Source organism: Entamoeba histolytica, genomic scaffold (genome assembly GCF_000208925.1).
Source record: "Entamoeba histolytica HM-1:IMSS scf_1104750517911 genomic scaffold, whole genome shotgun sequence".
Taxonomy (NCBI): domain Eukaryota; phylum Evosea; order Mastigamoebida; family Endamoebidae; genus Entamoeba; species Entamoeba histolytica.
Window position 1 is genome coordinate 31,165 of NW_001914920.1, and position 17,483 is coordinate 48,647.

General features: G+C 23.9%; 10 protein-coding genes across 10 annotated transcripts; 6 read left to right on the top strand and 4 right to left on the bottom strand.

Annotated features, from left to right (window-relative positions):
• Positions 1–523: 523 nt before the first annotated feature.
• Positions 524–1,569, top strand: EHI_107130 (uncharacterized protein; the record flags this gene model as incomplete). Its single annotated transcript, XM_645578.2, has 1 exon — positions 524–1,569. The coding sequence occupies one exon, from the start codon at positions 524–526 to the stop codon at positions 1,565–1,567; it is 1,044 nt and encodes a 347-aa protein (XP_650670.1). The 3' UTR covers positions 1,568–1,569.
• A 334-nt stretch (positions 1,570–1,903) lies between these two features.
• EHI_107140 (Rab family GTPase) lies at positions 1,904–2,566 on the bottom strand (the record flags this gene model as incomplete). Its single annotated transcript, XM_645579.1, has 3 exons — positions 1,904–2,196; positions 2,246–2,405; positions 2,459–2,566. 3 exons carry the CDS (start codon positions 2,564–2,566, stop codon positions 1,904–1,906), a joined length of 561 nt encoding a protein of 186 aa, XP_650671.1.
• A 213-nt stretch (positions 2,567–2,779) lies between these two features.
• On the bottom strand, positions 2,780–3,343 carry EHI_107150 (ADP-ribosylation factor, putative; the record flags this gene model as incomplete). Its single annotated transcript, XM_645580.1, has 1 exon — positions 2,780–3,343. One exon carries the CDS (start codon positions 3,341–3,343, stop codon positions 2,780–2,782), a length of 564 nt encoding a protein of 187 aa, XP_650672.1.
• Positions 3,344–3,580: 237 nt separating this feature from the next.
• Positions 3,581–5,503, top strand: EHI_107160 (uncharacterized protein; the record flags this gene model as incomplete). The annotated part of the gene is made up of 1 exon (XM_645581.2): positions 3,581–5,503. One exon carries the CDS (start codon positions 3,581–3,583, stop codon positions 5,501–5,503), a length of 1,923 nt encoding a protein of 640 aa, XP_650673.2.
• A 982-nt stretch (positions 5,504–6,485) lies between these two features.
• EHI_107170 (uncharacterized protein) lies at positions 6,486–7,919 on the bottom strand (the record flags this gene model as incomplete). Its single annotated transcript, XM_645582.2, has 1 exon — positions 6,486–7,919. One exon carries the CDS (start codon positions 7,917–7,919, stop codon positions 6,501–6,503), a length of 1,419 nt encoding a protein of 472 aa, XP_650674.1. The 3' UTR covers positions 6,486–6,500.
• A 3,058-nt stretch (positions 7,920–10,977) lies between these two features.
• Positions 10,978–11,841, top strand: EHI_107180 (uncharacterized protein; the record flags this gene model as incomplete). Its single annotated transcript, XM_647677.1, has 1 exon — positions 10,978–11,841. One exon carries the CDS (start codon positions 10,978–10,980, stop codon positions 11,839–11,841), a length of 864 nt encoding a protein of 287 aa, XP_652769.1.
• Positions 11,842–12,264: 423 nt separating this feature from the next.
• On the top strand, positions 12,265–13,026 carry EHI_107190 (uncharacterized protein; the record flags this gene model as incomplete). Its single annotated transcript, XM_647678.2, has 1 exon — positions 12,265–13,026. One exon carries the CDS (start codon positions 12,265–12,267, stop codon positions 13,024–13,026), a length of 762 nt encoding a protein of 253 aa, XP_652770.2.
• Positions 13,027–13,075: 49 nt separating this feature from the next.
• EHI_107200 (PQ loop repeat protein) lies at positions 13,076–14,050 on the bottom strand (the record flags this gene model as incomplete). Its single annotated transcript, XM_647679.1, has 2 exons — positions 13,076–13,360; positions 13,409–14,050. 2 exons carry the CDS (start codon positions 14,048–14,050, stop codon positions 13,076–13,078), a joined length of 927 nt encoding a protein of 308 aa, XP_652771.1.
• A 1,047-nt stretch (positions 14,051–15,097) lies between these two features.
• EHI_107210 (NADP-dependent alcohol dehydrogenase, putative) lies at positions 15,098–16,201 on the top strand (the record flags this gene model as incomplete). The annotated part of the gene is made up of 1 exon (XM_647680.1): positions 15,098–16,201. The coding sequence occupies one exon, from the start codon at positions 15,098–15,100 to the stop codon at positions 16,199–16,201; it is 1,104 nt and encodes a 367-aa protein (XP_652772.1).
• Positions 16,202–16,289: 88 nt separating this feature from the next.
• EHI_107220 (uncharacterized protein) lies at positions 16,290–17,465 on the top strand (the record flags this gene model as incomplete). Its single annotated transcript, XM_647681.1, has 1 exon — positions 16,290–17,465. The coding sequence occupies one exon, from the start codon at positions 16,290–16,292 to the stop codon at positions 17,463–17,465; it is 1,176 nt and encodes a 391-aa protein (XP_652773.1).
• Between the last annotated feature and the right edge of the window lie 18 nt (positions 17,466–17,483).

Here is a 17,483-nt window from a genome sequence, read left to right on the forward strand (position 1 = left end):
AATTATTTGAAACTATTCTCAAAGTTTCAAAATATAAAATTTTTAAAAAATTAAATAAACAAACTTATTTGATACAAAAAAACTTTCTTCTCTTTCTTTTTTCTTTATTAGAAATACACTTTATTGTTAATTTTAATTTTAATACTCTTACTGCAAATTTAATATTTTTATTCATTTATTTCAATATTTAAAAATAAGAAAAAAATTAAATGAAAGAATAAATATAAATTGAAACTATAAAAAGTAAACAAAAAAAAGCAATGAACTGATAAGACAACTGTTTTGTTTTTATTCTAATAATCTTCTTCTTTTAATTTTTCAGTTTTTTTTTAATTTTAATTTTTTATAATTTTAAATAATAAATTATTATAATAAAATATTAATAAAATATTAATAAAAATAATAAAATAATAAAAAAAAAAAAGACAAAAATCAAAGAAGATGGAAGAAATAATAAAAATGAACTAATAAAGAACTGAAAAAATTTATAATTTTAATGTTGCATTTATTTATATTAATTGTAATGAGTATAGGAAGTTTTGCAGAAGAAGAACAAGGAGTGACAGGATTTTTTGTCTCACCAATTTATAAGATAGAAGAGAAAGTAGGAATACTTGAAAGTCGACTTTCTGAAATAGAAGATGTAGAGAGACATGTATTAGGCAAATTAGATCAAAGTTCATTAGATTTTAAGAAAGCAATAAGAGCAGCAGATAAAGCTAAAATATCACAAGTTCAAACATGGTTAAAAAATAAAGAATCTATGTTAATAGAAGAGAAAAAAAGAGTTCTTACTGCAATGAAAAGATTATTAGCAGTACTTCCTGCAGAAGAACGATTAGCCATTTTAAGAAGATTAAAAATTGAATATCGATTTAATTCTGTTAAAGAAATGATTCAAGACGCTACTTCTACTAGTGGATTTACTGAACAACAACTTCAAGAATTCCATAAACAACAAATTAAAAGAGCAGAAATTGATAAAAAAACTGCTATTGCTAGACAAAAACTCGCTATGGCTGAAATAGAAAAAATTGAAGCTCAAAAGAAAGCTAAAGAAGCTGAAAAACTTGCTAAAGAAAAAGCTAAACAAAAGAAAACACTTAAATCAGTTAAAATTGAATTAAAAAAAGCTAAAAAAGCTGAAAAGAAAACAAATGAAGAATTAAATAAAGCAGTTAAAGTTACACAAGAAAAAGCTAAAGCAGCTACTAAAAAAACAGAAACACTTAAACAACAAATTAAACAACTTGAAAAAAAACCACTTGACAATAAAGGAAAAGTTAAATTAGCTAAAGTGACTAAACAATTAAAAGAAGCTGAAAAAACTCAAAAAAAAGAAGCTAAAAAAGTTGAACGTTTAGTTAAGACAAAATATGAAAATAAAGTCGCTAATAAAAAAGCTTCAATTAATAAACTTGAAAAACAAATTAAAAAAACTACTGGCAATACTAAAAAACAATTACAACAAAAATTAATTAATGCACAAAGTGATTTAAAAACTACTCAAATGAAAATGAATAAAAAAATTAAAGCAGTAAAAGAGAAAAATAATATTAAGGCTTAAATTGAATTAATTAATTTCTTTTTTTTTGTTATTAATTAATTTATTTGTTATTCTTTTATTAATAAAAATTTAGATATTTTTTATTATTATATTATTATTTAATAATATTAAAAAGAATCAATGAAATAATACTAACTTATTTTATTTATTATTTGTAAGAAAATATAATTGTGTAAAAATACTAATAGAAAATGAAATAAATTTTAATTAAAATGAAGGAAATTTATAATTGCTAAATAATAATAATTTATTATTATTAAATATTTCTTTAATATTTCATTTTTATTAAAAAATTTAAATAACAAAAAAAAAATATGTTTTTCTTTTATTTAAATTCTAACAACAATTTCTTGATGTAGGTTCATTTATTCGAAGTGGTGCTTCTGTACATTTAGGGGCTAAAGGTGCAAGGTTTGATGCTATATCTTCAAAAAGATCTGTAATCCCAATATCTTTTAATGCTGATGTTTCAATAAATCGTGCAGACCATTTATAAGATTTTTGCATTCCTTCTTCTTTTGTAACTCCACGTTGACTATCAACTTTATTTCCAACAATATATACTAATGTTGATTCCCTATCTGGTACTTCATCAAACCAGTGATCAATATTATTAAATGTTTGTTTATCTAATAAATTAATATTATATTTCATTATTATATACTAATTTAAACAAACCACTTATATCATATACAATAACTACAACAGATGCTCCTCTAATATAATTTGGAATTAATGAACGATAACGTTCTTGACCTGCTGTATCCCATATTTGTAATTCAATTTTTTTATTATCAACATCCATTATTTGAGTAACAAAATCTGTTCCAATAGTTGCCTTTGTCTGTAAACTCTTTTCTCTTTTTTAGTAAAATATTACTTTCAACAAACATCATAACTCATATCAAAATTCTTCGAAGTAAACCTACCAATAATACATGTCTTTCCAACTGAACAATCTCCAATAAAAACAACTTTATGTCGACAGATATCTTCCATTTGCAACTATTTGAGCTTTTTGAATTTTTAAGTTTTTTTATTTTGTGTTTTTCTTTTTCATTCAATTTCGTTTTTGGCTTGTTTTTCTCTCATTCTCAAACAAAAGAAACTTTATGTTAGTATTACTTATTCTTATTTTATGAAAATAAAAACATAAAAATTGTTATTCATTATTTCCTATTGAATTGAAAGATTTAAAGAACATTATTCATTTTAAAATAGTGCATGTTGAATACACCAATCCGCAATGTCTTCAACTTGAGGAATCTCATTTTGTGCAGTTTTAATTGAAAAATATTTAACACTAGATATACAAGATTGAGTTGTGATAAATGACTTTACTGAAAGTTCTACTGTTTGTTGAAGTTGATCACTTTTAGTTAAAATAAAACATACTGGAAGGTCTTTATCATCTGAACGTTTAAGTTCTGTAAAAGCATCATACGCTTCATTTAAACGTTGTTCATTTGAAGAGTCAATACAATAAATAATACAGTTACTTTCATTGAGATATCGTTTCCAAACATTTCTGAATGAGTCTGTACCACCTATGTCCCATAAAGACAATTCAAATCCACCGTATTGAACAACTTTTGTATTTACTCCAATTGTTGTCATTTCATAAACCTCTTGTAATGGAGTATGACCAATGATAGAACCAAAATATTCTTCGAAATATGTTTTACCAGCACCATCAATACCTACAATCATTATCTTAAGTGATGGATTTGGTTTTTTTTTACATAATGAAACGACTTCTTTTGCTAAAGAAAACATTGATTTTTCTTGTTTCTTTCTCTGTTTTTATTTTTTTCATATTTTTTATCTTTTGTTTTTTAAAAATACAAAAAATTTGTTTTTAATCAATAAACAACCCTTTTCCTTTTCAATTCTTTCTTCTTGTTCAGTACAAAAACTATGAAAGCATTACATCATAATAGATGCATATTAGAAATGAATTATTTAATGAATGTTGCTTTATTTATAACTGATTATAAACAAATTATTTTATTTATGCAAGTGTCAAAGAAATGTAAAAATTCAGTACATACAATGAAAGTTAATAGTTTTTACTCAAAGAATCATATAAATGCTATAATTAATATTTATCATCACCTTCAAACGTTAGATGGAAGAAATAAATTAAAGAAAATTGAGTTGAGGAATTTTCAACAAATTCAGTTAATTAAAAATCCAAATGAATGTATTCTTAACTACCAAGAAACGTGGAATAAAATAGAGTCAATTATTGTAAGAAAAAAAGCAAATGTATTATTTAAAAATATAACATCTTTTATTCAATTAAGAAGAATTGAACTTTGGATTGATTCATTAACATATTCTATAGAAACAATAAAAAGAATGAGAACAATAAGAACTTTTATTATTCATTGTACTGATTCAAAGAAAATGATAAAACTTCTTCCTTATATTAAAACATTTGAATTTGACCGGATTAATGTAATTGTTATTATTCATTCATTTTCAAAAATGTTATTAGATGAATTAAAAGAGATTAAACAAATTAAAGTTGTTTCTTATCTAATTGATCCATTAACAATTGATTGTGTACTTAAACCATTAAATTCAATTATAGTATCTCCAGACTGTTTTAACAACAAAGAAATTACTTATAAAGTATTAAAACAAATTAATCAAAATTACAATCCATCTCTTATAGTTTCTTCAAAATATTCTCCTACAGTTAAATCTTCAAATGTTAAATGTATTGATCTTTCACAGTTAACATCCATTTTTGAATTAAATGTAAGTATTTTATTTAATGAATATAATCTTTTTATTCCTACTCAATTACTTCGATTAACAATAAATTCAATTAATCCAAATATAATTTTTTCCATAAACAGTCTTACAGAATTACATTTACAAAATGTTAAGAGAACAAATGAATTAAATTGTGAAAAACTTATACAATTAGAACTTATTTCATGTCAAAATATTAAGTTTAATAAAGTCCCTTTATCATTACAATGTATAAATTTAAATTCTTGTTCATCTTGTGTTATTCCAATTTCTTCTTCTTTAAAATCTTTTAGAAGAGAATTTTGTGAAGAAAATCAGTTTTTAATAACAGAAGTTAATAAGGTGTTTGGTTCTATGTTTAAAGATGATAATTCTGTAATTAGTTATGAGAAAGATAATTTATTATATATTAAAAGTTGTTATGAAATTAATTGTTCTGAGGCACAAGTAAAAGAAGTCATTATCCTTGGTTCAATTAATAAATTTATAAATACTAGAAAATGTTCAATTAGGTTCAGTGGTTGTGGAAGTTATATTAATGAAATGAAATTATCCACATCAACAAAAGTTATTTGTGAATCAGGAGCAACAATTCAGCATCTAATCGCTGACTCTATTGATCATTTAATTATAAATGGTGAGATAAAGAAGATATCATGTTCTTCAATAAGAATGATTGAAATAACAGAATTAAAACAATCAATCCCATTAGAGTGTAAATATTTATGGTTAAAGAATATTAATAAAACAAAAATTAATTTGTCAAAATATAATATAAAACATTTAATACTATGTAATGTATTTTCCCAATCCCTTTATCTTCCAAACACACTTATGAAAATTGTGTCAAGAAATTCAAAAATTCAAAAGTTTATAAATTTAGAAAATTGTCGTCTTTCAATAAATAGAGTTATTAATATGCTTCTTCATATGAATTGTCAATTAACTTCTTTTCCTACTAAAATATCTAAGCTAAAATTAAAAAATATAGAAACAGAATTTATTGATTTATCAACGGTACATTGCATTGATATTAAAATTATTTGTTCTACTTGTTTAAGAGAAATACTAGTTTCTGATGTTACACTAAATGTTTATTTTCATATGTGCAATGCCAATATTGGTGTTCAAACACTTCAACCTCATCAATTAAATATTCACTATTTTAATTGAAACTCTTTAAGATTTGGTAAAAATAATATAATGCTTGGTATTAAGAAGGTTGAGAATGACAATAAAATTATTTTACTAGAGGGGCTATGTTTGTTTAATCAAGAAATGTTGTAATAACCACCTCAATTTATAATATGGATGTAAGATTTGAATTAATAAGAATAAAAATAAATAAAATGGTTTTTGTTTATCTTTGTTTTGTACAAAAGAAATAAACAATTTTTGGAGTAGTTTTCATTTATTTTCTTCATATTCCTTCTTATCAAGTCACTGACTAATTCTTTATTTTTTAATTTCATTTTATTATTAATGTTTAATTCTCTTATTTGTGTTAGATTTATTGTATCTTTTATTATTCATATTTTTATTATTCATTTTCTCATTTATTAACTTTTTCAGTGTATTTCTTATACTATTTATATTTTATACTTCATTTTTAGTAGTATTTCATCTTCCTCTTGTATATCATTGAATATTTATAACTAGGTGTGTGTGTGTTTTACAAAAACAATGATATTATTAATGTTATTGATAATATTTTTGTATTGCTTTCAATGAAAAGAAATTAATAAAACTTAATGAAAAATTGAAATGAAAAAATAATGATATTACACTGTATTTTACTGTCATAACCATCACAATGGAAATATTCTTCATTAAATACAGATATGGTATAAAGAAGATGTATTGATGTTTTAATAAATGAACAATGAATAAAATACAAACACTCAGAATTTATTATAAATAAAGCATCGAAGAAAGAGCAAAATACATAATACTAAAATCATCATCTTTTACTATTTGTAATAAAAACTTAGTTAATTAATGATAAATTAACAAGATTATAATTATCAGAAGAATAAGAAGAAAACTCAGTAATTGAATAAGAAAAGAAAATAATCAACAAGGATATACTCTACAAAGGGATTGTGTAATAAAGTTATATAAAACATAACTAGCAAAGTCTAACAAAAAAAACAAAGAGAAATATAGTCAATTAAAAGAATAAAAATGTGAGTGTAATAGAAAGAATAAGAAATACAGAAGAAGAAGAATCAAGATTTGTATAACTAGTTGAGTCAACATCGGTTTTATTGTCTGGTTTGCTTTCAGAAGTATTTGTTGTTTTATTATCTTTATGTTCTTCATTATTATCTACTTTTGTATTATTTTGTTCATTTTGTTGTTGATTATTTTGCTCATTGTTATCTGTTTGTCCTTCAGTTTCTTTGTTATCCTTTGCTTGGTTTCCAGCTACCCCATCATTTCCTTTTTCTCCATCTCCTCCTTTACTATCACTTTTATTATCATCCACACTTCCTTTATTCTCATTTTCTTTTTGTCCTTCACCAGCTACTCCACTGTCACTTTCTTTTTTTCCTTCACCAGTTGCTCCTTCATTTCCTGCTTGCTCTTTTTGTTCTTTACCTGCCTCTTGCCCAGAATCTCCTTTTTCACCACCACTTGGTTGTCCTTCTTTTCCACTTTTTCCTGATGAGTCAGAACCACCCACCTCTCCTTTTCCGTTAATGTTTTGGCTGTTTTGCTCTTGTGTTTGAGAACTACTTGTTCCACTACTTCCTTTGTCAGTCTTTCCACCAGTCTCTCCATTTTCTTTTTGTCCTTGTCCTTCTTGTCCCACAGTCTGTGATCCACCACTTTCTTGATTCTTCACGTCAGTTTTTTCAGACACTTTACTTCCTTCACTTGTAGTTTCACTACCTCCTTGTCCTGACGTTCCTGACTCTACTGTATGTTCTGATTCACTCCCTTTTCCTCCCTTGCCTGTTGTTGCACTTCCTGATGCTGAAGGTGCACCAGTTTCAGCACTGTTTTCTCCACTTGACACTTTCTGGTTTGATGAACTACCTCCACCACTTACTTCTGTTCCTTTGATTGCTTTATTTTCTCCTTCACTTGTTTGACCATTTCCACTCCCTTCTTGTTTTTTAGATTCTCCTGTTTCACTATTTTTGGTAGTTGCTTCATTCTGTGCTCCACCTTCAGTATTTCCTTTACTCTTTTCTTCTTCATGAGTATTTGTTGCTGTAACTGAAGGTTTTTCTTGGGGTGTGGGTTTTGCTTCTTCAACTTTTAATAGTATATTATCACTGGCGTACTGTCTTTTAGTGTCACCAGTAGAAAAATAATTTTCAGCTGCTTCAATATCTTCAGTAGTAATAGTACCATGTTTTAGATTCTTACTTGTTCTAAAAACATTACTTTTACTAACTCTAATATCTTCTTCTACTTCTTGACTAAAGTCATTATTTTTAGACTTATTTATATTATTAGTAATTGTGTGTGTCGTAACTCTTAGATTTTGACACTCTTTATCATCTTTAACTCTTTGTTCTTTAAAGAGTTTAGTCTCTATTGCTTCACTAATCAGAATAAGCAATATAAATACAATCATTGTTTCTGTTTCTTTTCAGTTCTGCTCTTTAAATATCTTCTTTTTATCCTTCTTTATTTTCATATCATCTTTTTGAATTATTATCAATTACATTTTCTTTTATAATGACTCAATCACTTCATTATTCATTTTATTTCATCATTTATCATATTACTTTATTTTGTATTTCATCATTAAATCGAATGAAATGAATATTAAATTAAAACTCGATTCATTTTTTTTTAATTCGTTAAACAAAATTAATTAAAATACTAACTACAATAACATCAAGTCACAGTCAATAATAAACTGAATCATAGTATGAAATGAATGTCAATGTTCAAGTCATAGTTCAAGTCATTCTCATTTTTTTTTTCAAAATAAATCAAGACTATCAAAAACAATATCAGAACATAATTGATTGGCATCCATACTTATTATTTTTAATAACCAAAATATCGAAAATAACTTCTTTCATTTATTTCAATACTTATAATCAACTCAATTCAAACTTTATTTTTATCAATTTATTGACCCCAATAATTTATCTATTGTTATTGTTCTTTCCTATCCCTCTTTTCTGTTTCTTACTTTAATAAAAATTGTAATTAATAACACATACAACAAACGTACAAGATGGTTTGAATAAGGAATAGGAAATTTAAATCAATTGAAAAATAAAAAAATAATTTGTTTTTGAACATGTTTATCTTTACTATCAAAACCATAAACAAATAGATAATAATTAAAGTAATAGTACAATAAGTTCTTCATTAATTATTTCATTTATTTTTAACACACAAAATATTTTAACAAGACTATAAATAATAGATATATCACATTCAGAATAAAAATACAATAATAGAGCATAAAATTAATTTTGTATCGAAATTATTTGAAGAAATTGAATATATAGAATGATGTAGAAAATATATAAAAATATATTAAGAAGACAGTGAACTATATTGAGAAGATATTATTGTTTAATAAAAATGCTATGATTGAATGAAGAATAACTATAAAAGAATGGTATTAAATAATTGGTAATAAATGAATATTCAAATTTATCTGTGAAGAAAGAACCAGCGTAAAGTTTCATGATAAAAATGGTATTGTATAATCATTATTTGTAATAGATACTATACATTGAAATTCAATTAGAATGACTCATTCTTTTTTATTGACTTGGCTTTTCTTTTTATTATATTTTATTTATTTGTTGAAATGAAGAATAAATCATCAATATATTTAACATAGTTTTGTTAGATTTAATATTCATTTTGTTTATTTTTATAGCATTAATATTATTGAGTTGATTATTAATTTCAATTAATTAATGAACTGATATTTTTCATTCATATTTATCTTTTTCTTTACGAAAATGTGTTGAATGATATTTCAAAAGAAGATACTATAACATTAAAATGTTAATATTAATCAGTTTAATGTGTAACTTATTGTATAATAAAGTATTGTACCATTTGAATCATCCAGATAAATCAAAATATAAATAATTGAAATATTCATAAAAATGAAATAGAATAATTCATATTCTTTTTCATTTGTTATTTGTAATAATCATTTAAATATATAAAAAATGAACGTAAATGATAGAATGATTCAATATTTCAATAAATGAAGAATGATAAATTCAATAAATAATAGAAAAGAATGAACAATATAATAACAAGAATGAAAATGAAATATACGTATTGATTTACTTTTTATTAAATAAATAAAGATAAAATATACCCTAATGAATTTTGTGATGAAAACATTTAAACACAATGAATAGAATTATAATTGAACTGTTATTCAATAAACTGTAGTTTCTTTTGATTATTGTTTATTATCTAAGTGTATAAAAAACTACTATGACACTGTAAAGTGATAATTTTATGAATAAAAATAAATTCAATATGAAAATGAATTAAAACAAATCTGTGACATTGTATTTTATTCAGTATTATAGATTATAATCAGTTTATTATCATCTTCAATACTTTTAATGTATTTACATATTCTTATTTTATTATTAGCGTTTTCTGTCATCTATTATTTAATTCATCATTTTTATCTTTTTTACTAAACTCACTTTTATACTATTTCTTTATTCTTTGCTTTTTTACTAAATTCTTTTCTTGTTTTAATTTCATTCTTTTTAAATTATAATATTTTCTATTTCATTGATCTGTTCATTTATTAGATGTTATTTTAAATGTTATTAATTAGCAGAATGTCTAAACTTGTTTAGTTTTAGTTTTATACTTTTTCTTTTTCATAACTTATTCTTAAATCCAATTCTGACTAGTCTATCATATTCATTGTTTTGTTTCTCAATTTATTTATATTTATTACGTTTTATTCATTTATTATTTCGTTTTATTTCTATATCTTTTTTATTATTAATTATATAATTTATTGTCTATTTCTTTTTCTATTATTTGTTTTCTCTGATAAGACTTACGATATTTATCATTTGTTATTTATTTCAATTTCTTTATACTTCCTATCTCTTTTATTATTTATTTCTTCATCTCATTGCCTATTTTATATGTATCAGAAGTTTATCTATATTTATCGTCTTTAATTTAGTATTATTATCTATGACATTTATTATTGTTCATTCTTTACTTACTCTTAATGAAATATGCATCATTCTTTAAATATTATTTTTAAATATATTTTGTTTGTCAGTCACTTCATTTTAAATTTATTTTCAGACATACATTAATTTATTAAATGTCAGTATCATCACATAATAACATCGTCTCTTTAAAATTATAATATATCCAACTATTTTTATATTAATGTTATTTTTATAACAAAACCCTAAATTAGGTTTTCTTGATTTTCATTTTTTAAGTGAATAACACTTTTAAAAAATGTGTTATTAAAGAATATACTCAAACAAATAAAACTTATCTTTTGAAAGAGACAAACTTAAAGAAGATGTACAAGTTTTAATGAATAGTTTATTTAAACACAAGACAGAATGATAGACAATTGTTATAGAATCAGTTGAAACAAAATATCTGGGAAAGTTATTGAAAAAAGAAAACTAGTAAATTCATTTGAAATGAGTGTAAGTGACAATGACCTAAAAGCTATGGAAAAAGGGTATTGTTGTAAAGTCACTCGATTTCCACAAAGTGGTGATTCTCTATATATTCGACCAAACAAAATCTACCAAGTTGGGAATATTCCAGATGCTGCAATTCAAGTTGGAGACTCTCCAATTCTGATATGTACGTTAGTATGTGATAAAGAAGCGAATGTTGTGATTGAAGTTAATCCAAAAACATCTGATATAGTCAAAGTAAATGACATTATTATGAAGAAAAAACAATTATTAAACCATTTAGATATTATCACAATTGGTTCTGGTCAATTGCAATTTCTTTCGTTTTTTAATAATGGGAGAGTGCGACTGAATTGTAAGAACCTCCATTGTCTTCTTCTTCATAACTATCCAATATTTGAAAAAGAATTAAAATCAATTGAAGGAAAAACAACATCACTTAAAGAATATAGAAAAGGACTTCGTAATATATTTATTGAATTAGACAAAAAGGATGAAGACAAAATTCAAAAATGTCGTGAAATGTTTAAAGAAGTTTTGAATATTGTAATGGATGACAATCCCCCTGCCAAATTACAGATTGAATGTCTTAAAGCTGGTATTGATATAAGGAATAAGTATGTTACAATTTCAAATGATGATAATAATGGTACTCAACAATTAAAAACTCCAGTAATAAAACCTTCAAGTCAAAGACAAATAAAAATGAATCATAATAAAGAAAAATCAACACTTGTTGATACTACTGCATCAATTCTCCTTAATTTTGATGAAAATGAAGATGATGATTTTGAAGAATTTAGAAAACATCAACTTCAAAGTTTTGATGACAAACTACTGAAAAAAAAGGAATTAGATTAATTATGTTATTTATTTTATTTGTTTGTAGACAGATAAAAAGAAATAGACAAGACTTCTCTTTATTAGGATCTACACGTTTGTCTTGCACAGGGTGTTTTTATCTAATTTCAATAACTAAATAAAATACTAACCCTTTGCGTAAATATTGATTAATTTATTAGAAGTTCTCATTCTCTTTTAATATCCACATACCCTATATTTTAATATTATTTATCTTCCACAAATTTATTGAATCTTAGGGGTATTATTTATATATATCAAATATAATAAATTATATTAATACATAAATAAGTAATTATAATAAATGTAATTCTAATTAAATAAATGAAAAACATCATCCAGACTTTGACAACATCTTAAACCTATCTAAAATGAACTTAAAAGTATAATTTTCATTGAACAATAATACTTAAAAAATCCATAATGAATGCTAATAATACTGATAATGTTATTAATGAAATAGAAAATGAAAGAAATGATAAACAATTACCTCAAGTACAAGGCATTAAAGAAAAGAAAGACAAAGAATTATTAAAGAAAATGAAATATAAAAGTGTTGATAAAAATATTGGGATTCAATCTCTTTATTTTGCTATTCTTTCAACAATGGGATATACTTTATTACTTGAAAAACCAAAAAAACATAAAACTAAAACATTAACAACAATTCAATTATATCAATTATATGATCAAAATGGAATATGTGTATTTAATAGGGATTGTATCTTTGAAAAAGCAAAACAATTAAACATTGGTTTAAACCGTCCTAATAAAGAAAGAATAATTCGACAATTTATTTTAAATGAAACAATTAATTCTATTATTCAAATTATTCAAAATAATCCATTAGTTTCTATAATAGAAGGAAGGTCAAAGAAAAATATTGTTAATGAAGAAGTACCATCTCAACATAAAATTCAAATAATTACATTAAATGTTAATGGTTCTTATAAAGTAATTGATTTAAATAAACAAGCATTAACTAATGGTAAAATTTATCATGAAGCATTAATAGGAATATTTGACTATATTCACTCAGATGGTATTATTATTAATGGGAATTTATTTAATATAGGATTTCAATTAAATCAACCATCAACAAGTATCATTGATAAAATATCACAATATTTTTATGAACATTCTTTATTACCAAGTAATACTTTTGTTCCAGTTATTGCTGAGTAATAATATTTTTTTATTTAATAAAACAATATTTATAAAATTAATTCTTTGTTCATTCAATTAAATCATTTGGGTTTTGATTATTTTTAAAATCATTTATTGTTTGTTGTTCATTCTCAACCAATGGTGCTTTTTCTTGATCTTTATGTTTAAATCTTGGAAGTAGTAATTCATAATATACTAACATTGATAATAATATGAGTTGTTGAACTGCACTTGCTGCATTACTTAACCATGTTGAGAATGGTTGTTTCGTGATAAATATCATATATAATGTTAATACAGTCATTCCTGGTGCTGTAATTGATAACATAAGCATACTTAAAGCCCCAGCAGCCTATTTTTATGAGAATTATATTATATTAAAATTCAAAAATTTACAAACTTTTCTTCTGAATGTCATATATATTTGAGGTGACCATTGAATAATAACACAAACAGCAGCAATAATACCATACACAAATGCAAAACCTCCTGTTATATCTCCACATTCTCCATCAGTAAATTCAAGAAGTGGAACTGTTCCTAAACAAATGATTGAAATAATTATTACAATAGGAAGACATATTAAAGGTAATTTGAATAATATAAACTCTTTCTTATTTGGATAAAATAATAAATAGAAAAAGATTTGGGGAAGATACACCATAGCTAATAACATTATTTGTGTCCATGAAACTAATACTGGAAAACATTGACTAAATCCAATATAAACACATGAATGAATATATGTTGCATTAGTTATGCATGCATTTGCTACTGTAGTAACCTGATTTATAAACTGAATAAGAAGATAGAATGGTGATAACCCACTACTATCTCTTGTTCTAATCAATTTAACATATTGCGGTATTACAGATAAAATAGTACCAATCATAATAACTAATCCTATAGTAAATGAAAGAGTTGATAAGTCTGGTACAAAGTCAAAATCACTTTCACTAAATTCACCATCAGGATTCTCTTCACATCCAGGAACTTTAAAGAAACCAAATGATGTGGTAATTAATAGAAAGAGGAATATCATTTTATATAAAGTTTTTTATGGATTTCTCTATGCAATTTATTTAAAAAATAATAACTATAGATAAGTCAGCAATTAGACTTTAGTTTAAAACTATTACCCTATAATTTTATTCAATACAACACTTTTTTTTAATAAAAAATAATGTCAATGATACATATAAATTAGAATAAATTTATAATAATAAGCGCAATTAATTAAGTATTATTAAAACATTAACATTTTAATATAAATTATTGATACTTTGTTTATAGATCTTATTTAGTTATAAATGTACATTCATTAATTAAATAATCATATTGGATTAGTATGTATTAACCAGTTTATTGATAAAGTTAGATTAATTTTTCCAAGTTTCTTTATTTACAAAATTATATATTAAAATTTTATCAATTTGATTATATTTTATATTATGGTAATAATTTATTACTATTTTGATAAATTAACATTATTAATATACATATATCATTTATTACCATTTAGAATTTGATAGATAATAAATGTTTTTTATTCTTAAAAAAAAGGAATAACCATACTAATTAAATCAAAATAAAATGAATATTATCTATTTTATTACTAATCTAACCAAAATAATAAAGAATATTAAATCAAACTTATTCAAAACACCGAATAAATATGTTTATATATCTTTTTACATACATTTATGTTTCAATTTATGATTTTTTATTTTTATATTTTAATGAATAATTAATAAAACTGATTTGAAGTTAATAATCGTTTCATTATTTTTAATTTATCATCCCAACATTTTTTTAATAAAATAATCCAAAGATAAATAAGTAAATAAAAAGTTGGACTGAACATTTGTTCATAACCACATCTACTTTTGAAATATGAAGAGAGTTATTGTATTTTATGAATAGAAAAAGAGAATAAAATACCTAGTGTAAAAATAATTATTGATAAAAATAAAAAATAACAAATAAACTATCATTCTTTTATTAAAGAAAATTTAATAGAAAATATTGGATGAAAGAATATTTCTATAAGTTCAAAAACTGAAGAATTAAAATAAGTTCAAATTATCAGATGACTGAAGAAAAGACAATGAAATGTTTATGTGTTCTTGACAATAATAAGATTGGCTGGATAGAAAAACCAATTCCTGAATGTGGTCCATTAGACGTTATCTGTAGACCATTAGTATTAACTCCATGTACATCTGATTGTCATACTGTTTGGGATGGAGTGTTGGGACAAAGAAAGAATATAACACTTGGACATGAAGCTGTTGGACAGATAGTCAAAGTTGGGTCATTAGTTAAAACCTTTAAAGTTGGAGACAAAGTTATTGTACCTGCAGTGACACCAGATTGGGGATCTTCTGCTGCTCAAGATGGATTTTCACAACACTCAAATGGGATGTTAAGTGGGTGTAAATATGGCAATATAAAGGATGGAGTTTTTGCAGAATATTTTAATGTCAATGAAGCTGACGCTAATTTGGCATTAGTTCCACAAGGAGTATCAAATGAAGATGCGGTTATGTTATCAGATATGGTAACAACAGGATTTTATGGAGTAGAATTAGCTAATATTCAGTTTGGAGATGTTGTATGTGTTTTTGGAATTGGACCAGTTGGATTAATGGCTGTACTTGGTTGTGTATTAAGAGGGGCGTCAAGGATTTTTGCAGTTGGATCAAGGGAACATTGTTGTGAAGTAGCAAAAGCATATGGAGCTACAGACATTATTAATTACAAAAATGGAGATCCAGTAGCTCAAATAATGAAAGCTACATTAATGAAAGGAGTAGATAAGGTTGTTATTGCAGGAGGGTCAAGTGAAGTTCTTTCGCAAGCAATTAAAATAGCAAAACCAGGAGCAGATATTGGAAATGTTAATTACTTTACTGATTTAACACATCCAATTGAAATTCCAAAACTTCCATGGGGATTAGGAATGGCTAATAAAACTATAAGAGGTGGAATGACACCAGGTGGAAGAAGAAGAATGGAAAAATTATCCAGTTTATTAGAATTTAAAAGGATTGATGTTTCTAAATTAATTACTCATAGATTTGAAGGGTTTGATAAATTAGAAGAAGCTTTAATCACAATGCATAACAAACCATCAAATTTGATTAAGCCAGTTGTTACTATTCATTATGAAGATGAAGAAACATTGCATTAAATTTTTTCTTTTTGGATATGTTTCAAATTTTAAATTTTAAAGAAATTTATTTAAAATAAAATAAATAACTAAAAAAAGTGAAATTGATATGAAACAACTTGATGGATATTCAATATTAATTGTTGGAAAATACTTTCAAAATATTCATGATTATTTTAATATTATTTTAGTAAATTCTAAATTCAAATTAACATTAGAGAAATACCATTATAATCCAATACCAATAACATTAAAAATGATAAAATATTTTCCACATCTTCAAACACAAATTATTTATTCAATTGATGATCCAATAATTAAAGGAATAAAAAATATTATTTATGACTGTAAAATAGAATATTCAACATATTTAAAAATTATTCAAGAAAATAAAACAAATAGAATTAAATTAAAGTTTTTAAGAATTGAATATTCTTTATATGACAGAGATGATTTTGGTGATACAATTCCAATTCAAGCAAATTATCTTGGTTATTATGCTTATGGTAATTATTCATTAAAATCACTTAATATACCAGAGTCTATTAAAATTCTTAGTCCACGTTCTTTATGTGAAAATTCTCTTCATTCTTTAATTATTCCAACTTCAATTCATTCTCTTCCAATTTCTTGTTGTTATTTATGTAACTTTCTTACTTCAATTCAATTACCAACTACTCTTGGTTCAATAGGAGCTTTTTGTTTTTATGGTTGCAGTTCTTTAAAAACAATAATAATTCCATCAACAGTTTCATTTATTGGAAATAGTTGTTTTGAAAAATGCTTGTCATTGAAGTCATTAATTATACCTGACTGTATTAATACTTTAAATGAAAGACTATTTCAAGATTGCACTTCATTAACTTTCATTCATCTTCCTTCTTCATTAACTCGAATAAGAAATAATTGCTTTTTTAATTGTATATCATTATATGAATTTGACTTTCGTCCATCTAATAAAATAATTAAATTTTCAATACCATTATTCACAAAACCTTTATTTGAATCAACTGGAATAAAAACTCCTTTTATTAAATTTACTAAATACGATCGTTTAAAAAATGGAAATATAATTCCACCTTTTGTTACTTCATTAGAAAAGTATTGTTTTGCTGGACTACCAAGTCTTTCTTCAATTTGTATTCCATCTTCAGTAACTAAAATTGGAAAAGGATGTTTTTCAAATAGTGATTATATTGAAACAATGTCTATTCCTTCATCAATTAAAGTATTTGGTACTAATTGTTTTAGTTGGAGACTTTCAACATATTATTCTTTTTGTTAATCAAACTATTCTTTTTAT